Source organism: Monoraphidium neglectum (assembly GCF_000611645.1).
Source record: "Monoraphidium neglectum strain SAG 48.87 unplaced genomic scaffold scaffold01049, whole genome shotgun sequence".
NCBI classification, from domain to species: domain Eukaryota; kingdom Viridiplantae; phylum Chlorophyta; class Chlorophyceae; order Sphaeropleales; family Selenastraceae; genus Monoraphidium; species Monoraphidium neglectum.
The window spans coordinates 1-8505 of record NW_014012579.1 but is presented as its reverse complement, the minus strand read 5'-3'; the positions used below and the strand labels follow the sequence as shown (position 1 = coordinate 8505).

Below are 8505 nucleotides of genomic sequence, written 5' to 3'. Positions count from 1 at the left end.
GGGGGGGGGGGGGGGTTGTGCGTGCGGAGTGAGGGGCAGGGCAAGCAGATGCTTGCGTGAGTGGGGACGGGGGCCTGAAAACAGTGGTGCTGCTGGAATCGTTTGCGAAACCTGTCGCAGTGAACGAGAGGTTGCATAGTTGGTCCAGTCAGTGCGCGTGGTTCGGGTACAGTCGGCCTCGGAATGCGGCAGCGGTGATGTGGTCCTGGTCCGTGGAGGTGTTGACGTTTCAAAACAGCAGAACGACAGCTGTCCACCAACCTCTGCGCACCAACCTGCTGAGTGAGCGCCGCCAGCAGCCGCAGCAGTGGCGCCAGCCACAGCAGCTTTGCCCTCTCCCGGGGGTCGTTGCTGGCAGCGATGGGCAGCACCTGGCGGGCGGGGTGCAGTGAGTCGCCGCCTTGGAACTGACAGCGGTCAATTCAGTTGGGCCTGGATGGGTGCTGCGGCGTGGCCCACAGCTGGTCAAACTAGGGCATGGCCAGCCAAGGCAAGGCAAGGCCAGGCAAAGACAAGGCTCCACAGCGCACGTACAGCAGCCCGGTATCCTCTGCCCTACGCTCCAGTTGCAAGGCGCCAAAGCCCCCCACCTTCAGGGCGCACAACGCAGACGGCCCGTCCAGGTTAAACCACAGCGCGGGCGTCAGCTTGGAATCCCCCGTGTCGAGCGCGCCCGGCGCGAACAGCGCCGCCGCGTCGGCGTCGCCAGCAGCGCCGTCGACCGCGTCCTCGCGCTTATCGGCCAGGAAGCCGCCGCCCTCATAGAGGAGGTCCTGAAGCATTCAAAACATGAAAGGAACCAGGGCAGCAATCGACAGCCGCGGCAGACGATGCTTGAGACATGATGCTAAGCGTGCTGACAGGCCGGCGTCCAGCCTCCGGCGGATCGCGGCCCCACCCATAGAAACGCCTGCAAGCCGCAGCTTCGCAAGGAGTCGCACCTGGACCCTGCCGGACAGCCACGAAGCGAGCGGCTGCGGCAGCGGTGCGGAGGCCTCCGGCGCCAGCTGCTGCGGGGCGGCTGCTGTCGCGCCCGCACCCACGGCAGCGCTGGGGCCGGCGGCCTCGAGCTGGGGGATGCCGGCCGCCACCGCGTCTGTGAGGCGGTCGAGCAGGAACGCCATGCACGCGGGCGCAGGCTGGCACTGGCGCAGCAGGGATTCGGCGCGGTTCGTCCACGCCTCCTGCAGGGCGTCTGTAGGTAACGAGTTCCCCAGACAGCAGCGCGGCGCGGCGTATGACCTCAGCCTGGGTTGCATGCAGGCCTCGTTGATCAGAGGGTTGGGTCTGCCAGCAAGCCTGCACTTGGCACGCCCCTGCGTGCGGCTGCGCAAGCCACCAAAGCCCATGGGCGCATGTGGCCCCAGGGGCTGTTGGCTTGACAGCCCGCGACCGGGACGGCCCCCTCACCTGGTTCCCCGGGGCCGCAGCCCTCCACCGCCGCCGCGTACGCCGCCGCCTCGCGCCGCAGCATAGCCAGGCCGCCCACAATCCCGATACGCTTATAGACGGGGCTGCGGCTCAGCAGGCAAGGCGCCATCAGGATCAGATAATGAGCCCACCCACTGGCACGGCAGCTAACAATGGACTGCTGGGCAGCTTCTGCCCTCGCCAAGGGCCTCTTTCAAACCTCCAACCAGCAACTCGCGGGGCCACCCATCTGCCGCCGTGGCTCTCTTGGCGTCCTGTTGACAGCATCCCCACTCTCACGGCCGCCAGCACCCATCCGCCCCATGCTTTTACTCCCACCTGGTGTGTGCCAGTGCCTTGGTCAGCGTGATGTGGAGCTCGTCCTCAAAGCGCCCGCCCTGGCAGAAACCTGCGCTACCAGACGACCCCGACGCGCCGCCGGCTGCGGCAGGTATGGAGCGGAGCAGGGCGCGTTGGTTCACGCGCAGCCTTTGGGAGCGGTAGTGTCAGGTCAGGAGGCCCCGCGTGGCTCGACTTGCCCCTGATTGCAGCTGAGGAAACCTAGGAGCTTGCAAAAGCGGGGACTGGCTCGGCACTGAAGAGGGGCCAAGATGCAATGAGAGGCGGTCGGCGCCTGCTTGTCACCTGACGGCGCGGTGAGCGCCGCAAACATCTCAAACACCTGCCGCAGCTGCGTGTCGCTGAAGCATTCCAAGTGGTCCAGGATGGACGCCAGGAACGCGCCAAAGCGCGCCAGCAGCTCCGTGTGGCGGTGCGCCAGCAGCAGCAGGGCCTACCGGGGGAGCAGCAGATTGACGCCAAGCGCGCAGGACGTGAGCAGCCCGGGCACGCATGCGGACGCGGGCTACCGCTGGGGGCCTGGTGCGCGTGCAGACGGTGATCAGCTGGCGCCCGCGCGGAGGACACCCGCTGCTTTCTTTTATCTTTCTTGCTTGGTCCCACCTCAAGCGCCACATCCTCTTCCTGCTGCTGCCCGGAGCCCAGGTGACCGTGCAGCGCCTGGGGGAGCATTGATGCGGGGACTAAGCCGAGGTGCAGGCCGCAGCATGAGGGTGGCCGCCTGCAGCCTGCCGCCTGCGAGCATGCCAGATCCAGGAGGCGTGGCAACCCTAGTCCCCTGCGGCTGTAAGGGTGGCAGCTGCAAAGCCAGTCGCATGCTCTCGCGACAACCCGAGTCGCCTGCGATCCCGCACCTGCAGCACCTCCTGCCGATGGGGCGTGCTGTCCACCCTGACAAACAGACACCGGTACAGCTGCCCGGCAGCTACCCGTAGCTGCGGCTCCTTTGCGCGCGACCAGGCGGCCGCGAGCCCCAAAAACGGCTGCCACAGGTCCTGAACGACCGCCTGGGATGAGGGTTTTACGTTGGCAACCCTTGCAAGAGGCATGCTGCAGGGCACCACGCAGCAGCGAAGCCGCATATGAAAGGGTGCTGCTGCGTGGACGCTCCGGCAAACAATGCCAATCGCATGTCCATCCAACGGCCGGTCAGCCCGTCATCCGAGCCAGCCCAGCCCGTTAAAGAGGAGAGAGACTGCTGGCCCCTTTTCCTTTTAACCCCTGCTGTGCCCACCCAAAAGCCCTCACCTGGTGGTCCCAGACCGCGCCCTCCAGCCACCTCGCCCCCGCCTGGCCCTCCAGCACCTTCCGCCTGAGCAGCGCCTCCGCCGCGCGCGCGTGCTGCGGCGCCGACGCGCCGTGCTGCCAGATCAGCAGTAGTGCCCATAGGTCAACGGCCCTGTGCTGCCGTGGCTCTGCAGGATGCGCGATGTACGAGCAGTCGGCGCGGCGCGTCAGCAGTGTCAGCATGATCGCTTGGCTGCCTTCGTCCAAAGCACCCCTGTGAGGGCGCCGCCCGCCCCCCCCCCTGCGGGCGTTCACCTGACAGGGCCCCGACCGCCTTGAGCAGGCCGCCGCGCGCCGGGTCGCTCGCCTGCAGCGCGGCGCCGAGCTCCCGCAGCACGCGCGCCTCAGCCAGCACCTTGCTACGCCCGCCGGCCGGCCCTTTCTGCTTGCTGTCGGGGACGGCCAGCCGCGGGTCGGTGGGTGAGGCGCAATGCAGGCAGGCGCGGACGCCGGCGGCGACGTCCTGGGCGTTGTGGGGCGTCGTGTTGGCGAGGAGGAACCTGCGACGCGAGCGGCGGACGCCTCACACGTGCTCAATCATCAACATGCTTTGCATCGTGCTTGAGTTGAACCTGTCACGCATCCAGAGCAATGTGGGCGTACTCAGAAGGATGACGGTCTGCTGACGTGAGACGAATTCCACGTCATGTGCTGGCCTCTCGACGAGTCAAGTCACGTGCCAGCTGGCAAGGACACCCACCTGACCAGTGCAGGAAGGTCGTCCACATCCACAGCCTGCAGCTGCTGGCCCAGGCTCTCCACCGCGTGGGCCTGGCGCAATGCAAAAAGCCAGCATCGCACATCGAAACGGTGCCAGGGGACGGCCGGGAGGATACAACCAGCCGCTGAGCCATTCGCCGCCTGCTGGGCAGTAGATTTTGGCGGGTCAATGTGTGGTGCGCCTGCAACACCGTCTCCCCACCCCCTAGACCGTCTTATCCCCCACCTGCAGGCCTGGCTCCAGCTGCATGTCCCCGACAGCATCCAGCACGCACGCCACAAACCCTGTGTCCTGCTCCAGCAGCCTGGTATCATCCGTGGGAAAACAGGCACGTGCAAGTAGAATAGCAGCATCAAAAGCAACATGCAGCATCCATGAGCACATCAATGCACGGCAGTGTGGCCGAGCTGCAGCCACCTGTCCCAGCCAATAGATGAGGGGATGCACCCACCCCAGCAGCGCCTCCACCACGCGCTCGTGCTCCTCCGGGGAGGCGACCTCCGGTAAGAACCCCACAAGCTGCTGCTGCACCTGAGGGGGTGCGTGTGAGCGGCGTGCGCGTGCGGCAGCGCGTTGGCTCCGTGTCAGGTGGCGCGCTGTCGCTCGCGCCAGTTGCGCCCGCTGTCGAGGCCAGCGCCACCCCCAACGATGCACAGGCGTCACTGTGCGCGCCCCATCAATCTCAGCGTGCGGCCCGGCCTCACCCCCCCCCCCCAAAATCGTCAACACGCGACATCGCGTGAGCACGCGCGCGCACCTGCGGCGGGCAGACAGGCAGGACCTGCAAGACCTTGTCAGTGAGGCCCCCAGCGTCCACCACCGCCTCCAGCCTGCAAAAGCGACCAGCAGGCACGTCCGCCAACCAGGCGTGTTTTTGAACAGCTGCAGCATCTGGTATCAGCAGCACTGCTGCGGCATCCGCAAGGGGCTTCCAGGGTGCATGATATCAGGCTGTCCCATCAGGGGGCGACATGAATGGCCATGTTGGCCCAGCCAGCCAGCTCACCAGCGCAGCTGTCCCAAGATGAGGCTGGGGATGGACGTCCCATCGTGCGGCCCCGCGGCCCCGTCCAGCGCCCCGCCGCCATCCGCCGAGTCGCCACAGAACTCCGGCAGCTTCTCAAGCAGCAGCGACGCGACGCGCGACTGCACGCGCTGCATGTTAAGCGTCATCCGCAGCAGGCTGTCGCCATTGGCGTAGTTGATCTGTGGCGAGGGGGCGCAGCGAGGTGGCGTGATGGCAGGAGCAAGGCCCGCCGCTGGGAGCAAGGCTCATGTTGTTGCTATACCAACGAGTGGTACGGCCACTGGCGTGTCTCAGGACTCTCAGCACTTCCCCAACGGCAGCGGCCCAGCAGCCCGGCCATGTGCTCGCCTGCGACGTGACCACCATGGGCAACAGCGCCCGCCGCAGCGTGCCCTCGTCCGCCACGACCTCCGCCAGCCCTGCGACGAACGCGTCCTGAGCCCGCTGCGACGCCAGCGCCCCCTCCAGCTTCCGCCGCAGGTTGCGGGGGTCCTCGACGCGCAGGCCCTCGCTGGGCCCGGGAGGCGTCAAGGTCGCGCTGCCCGCGCTGCCGTGCGGCGTTCCCAAGCGCGCCGGTTGCAGGCCGGTGCAGCCATGGCGTTCGAGCTGTGTCGGAATCGCAATGAAACGGTCGGCGGCGGCTAAGACTGCATGTGCCAGCATCGTGCACGCGGCTCACATGAGAGCGTGGCACAGGCCGCCTGGGCAAGTCGCGCAGCATGTGCAGCATGACCAGCGGCAGCCGTGTTGCTGGGAGCGCACCAGCGTTATCAGGTCATTCAAGGGGCTCGAAACGCGTTGGCGTTTGGCCGAGGGGCCCTGAGGCGGCAGGTTGGAGGCATCGCCGAATGGCCGCGCCAGATCGTCCTCCTCCATTGAGTCATGGCCGAATAACATCGTGACAGAGCGGAGTACTGCGTTACGGTGTCATGGAAGGAGCAGGTGGCTGGCTGTGAGGAGGTCTACTTTCAAAATGAATTCCGTGTACACGACCTTGGTCCGTGGATTTGGCATGTGCCAGCCTTCATAACATTTGCGTCCAGCGATCCTCTTCTGGACGACCTGCAGATATGCCTGCTTGCGACTGATGTGGTGTCACTCGGTGCCGCTATCTGGCTCCAGTGCCCATGCTTGCAAAGGTGTCTGTGTCGCGCCTGCAGCGTAGTTTGACGAACCCATGCGATGAACATATACAGTGAGTTGTCAAGTCATGCTGATGTTTGCGGTCTGTGCGGTAAAGAAGGCGTACCCCACTTGAAGTGTTGAAGAGGAATGTAACCCTTACTTGTACTGGTACTGTGCCCATGTACAGGTGGTGGACTATGATAAAGGATTATGCTGGTGGCAAGTTTTGCACTGACAGGGTACGCACAGCGGCCTGATGACATCCCCCCCCCCTGCCAGAGCAACAGTGCAATGCCATAGCATGCAGGTGTTGCACGGACAATTGCATACCGTGTACTGGTCTCCGGCCAGTGCCGGAGGCTAAACAGCTTTCTGAATGGATTTGGTCGTGTTTATCACCTTGTGGAGCAAGCCAGCCATGCACGTACTGTAATGGTGTGCTGTGCGCGATGGGCATGCTGCTGGGATCGCTGTGCTGAGCTGCTTCCCGTGCGGGTGGACGTTGCTGGGCCCAATGCGGTGACGCGTGGATCAACGCACTACATTGACGATGTAATATCCTGCCTTCAAGTGGATTATAGCCCTTGCTGTGTGTGAATTCCACTCACTTGCCACAGCCGGAGAGGCCCGCGCCCGCGGCCTGAGCATCAACCATGCAGAACATGCTGCGTAGGTGCCGTGTGCCATGCGCACAGGTGCGGACCTCGTGTTTGGCTGCTGCGATGTCGCGTAGATCGATCGCCAAGCCTCCGCGACGCTTCTATTTCGCAGGCCCAGCAGGCGCAGAACATGGTCGGTGTAAGATGCGGCCAATTGGTGGCGCACTCACGCAGCACCAGCTTTGCGGCGCACCAGCGGCGGCACTCGCAGCAGCGCGAGCAGCAGCACGAGCAGCAGCGGCACTGGGCGGCCACCATCGCGCCCTCGCGGCGGCGAACCACAGTCCGCGCGGCGGCTGTGGACCAGGTGGGCTGCGTTCTCTCCTTTCGCATGCGTCAGCCTTACCCTTGCGAGTCGTCGATTGGTGCATTGATAATCCATCCATTTGCAGTGGCAGTCCGCCTGCACACCCTGGCTGCAAACCGTGGCCCGCCCCGCAGGCGGCGCCCCCAGCCCTCGGGGACCAAGTCTTGTCCCAGCTGCGCCGCATCATCGACCCTGATTTTGGGGAGGACATCGTGGCCTGCGGCTTTGTGAAGGACATGGCGATCGACGCAGATTCTGGGGCAGTGGCGTTCAAGCTCGAGCTCACCACGCCGGCCTGCCCTGTCAAGGACCAGTTCAAGCGGGAGGCGACGCAGTACGTTCAGGTGAGGCGGCCGCGGCGGCAAATCAGGCTGCGGAGCAAGAAAGCGGCCGCAGCTAGGCCAGGTTCGGCTGACGGTGGCAGTCGGCAGCCTGGGGCAGCGACGCGAGGTGGCATGAGTTTAGCTGCTCAATTTTTAATTGAGCATCTTGTGTCTCATGCTCCGAGGCAAATTTGGCAAGCAATGAGCGCTGATTGCGGCTGGGCTGCGGCCGCACACTCGCCCCTGCAACAGGAGCTGCCTTGGGTGACGTCGGTCGATGTCACCATCACCAGCCAGCCCAACAAGCCGCTGCTCGCCGCCGACACCGGCCGCCCCGGCGGCCTGCGGGACGTGCGCCACATCATCGCCGTCTCCAGCTGCAAGGGCGGCGTGGGCAAGAGCACCACTAGCGTCAACCTCGCCTACACGCTCGCGCAGATGGGCGCCAAGGCGAGCGGGGGTCGAGGGCGGCTGCGATGGGAAGCGGCCGCACCCACCTGGATGTGCACAGCTAATTGATCACACGAGCCTGGCCGACACGCGTGGGTACACATTACGCTCAGCATCACTTTGAGGTTGACAGCCGCGCGCCCTTGAACGTCCCGCCTGCCTTTCAGCCCTGGGTCGGGCGCCGGCCAGCTGACAGATCCCGCGCCGCGCGCCGCATGCGCAACTGCAGGTGGGCATATTTGACGCCGATGTGTACGGCCCCAGCCTGCCGACGATGGTGTCTCCCGAGCTCCGAATCCTGCGGATGGACCCCGAGACGCGCGCCATCACGCCCACTGACTACGAGGGCGTCAAGCTGGTCAGCTTCGGGTTCGCGGGGCAGGGCAGCGCCATCATGCGCGGCGCCATGGTGTCGGGGCTCATCACACAGATGCTGACCACTAGCGAGTGGGGTGAGCCGCACACGGGTCGCGCGGGGGTTTGCACCCTGTGGGGTTTGCACGAGCCGGAGGCGACGGCGGGCCTGCGGCTCCTGTGGGGTTCATTGGTGTACCTGGAATTGAGGCACCGCAGCTTATCGTCCAGCCCGTGCTGGTGTTATGTTATGGGGTCTGTGTTTTAAGGCTCGAGGCCGCTCACCGCTGCCTTACAAATGTTGACCGCAGGTGACCTGGACTACCTGATCTTGGACTTCCCGCCGGGAACAGGGGACATCCAGCTCACCCTCTGCCAGACGGTGGCCATCACGGCAGCGGTCATCGTCACCACCCCCCAAAAATTGGCCTTTGTCGACGTGGCCAAGGGTGAGGCGCGCCCCCCCCCACCATGTCCTCCTC

General features: G+C 65.2%; 2 protein-coding genes across 2 annotated transcripts in view; one reads left to right on the top strand and one right to left on the bottom strand.

The window, feature by feature from the left end:
* MNEG_6459 (hypothetical protein) overlaps positions 1 to 5468 on the bottom strand; it is a gene marked incomplete at both ends in the record, with an annotated part of 12070 nt that extends 6602 nt beyond the window's left edge. Inside the window, 16 exons of the mRNA XM_014045067.1 lie at positions 262 to 371; positions 591 to 773; positions 942 to 1096; positions 1411 to 1514; positions 1750 to 1852; positions 2056 to 2203; positions 2374 to 2430; positions 2625 to 2777; positions 3019 to 3185; positions 3313 to 3557; positions 3758 to 3828; positions 4004 to 4082; positions 4230 to 4309; positions 4536 to 4608; positions 4785 to 4984; positions 5169 to 5468. Coding sequence (XP_013900521.1) covers positions 262 to 371; positions 591 to 773; positions 942 to 1096; positions 1411 to 1514; positions 1750 to 1852; positions 2056 to 2203; positions 2374 to 2430; positions 2625 to 2777; positions 3019 to 3185; positions 3313 to 3557; positions 3758 to 3828; positions 4004 to 4082; positions 4230 to 4309; positions 4536 to 4608; positions 4785 to 4984; positions 5169 to 5468 — 2228 coding nt within the window. The remainder of the gene's footprint in view (positions 1 to 261; positions 372 to 590; positions 774 to 941; positions 1097 to 1410; positions 1515 to 1749; positions 1853 to 2055; positions 2204 to 2373; positions 2431 to 2624; positions 2778 to 3018; positions 3186 to 3312; positions 3558 to 3757; positions 3829 to 4003; positions 4083 to 4229; positions 4310 to 4535; positions 4609 to 4784; positions 4985 to 5168) is intronic.
* Positions 5469 to 6583: 1115 nt separating this feature from the next.
* Positions 6584 to 8472, top strand: MNEG_6458 (putative Protein mrp like protein; the record flags this gene model as incomplete). The annotated part of the gene is made up of 6 exons (XM_014045066.1): positions 6584 to 6625; positions 6702 to 6896; positions 7031 to 7240; positions 7472 to 7630; positions 7899 to 8121; positions 8335 to 8472. Coding segments are annotated over 6 exons (967 nt in total), but the record flags the coding sequence as incomplete, so codon positions are not given.
* Positions 8473 to 8505: the final 33 nt, after the last annotated feature.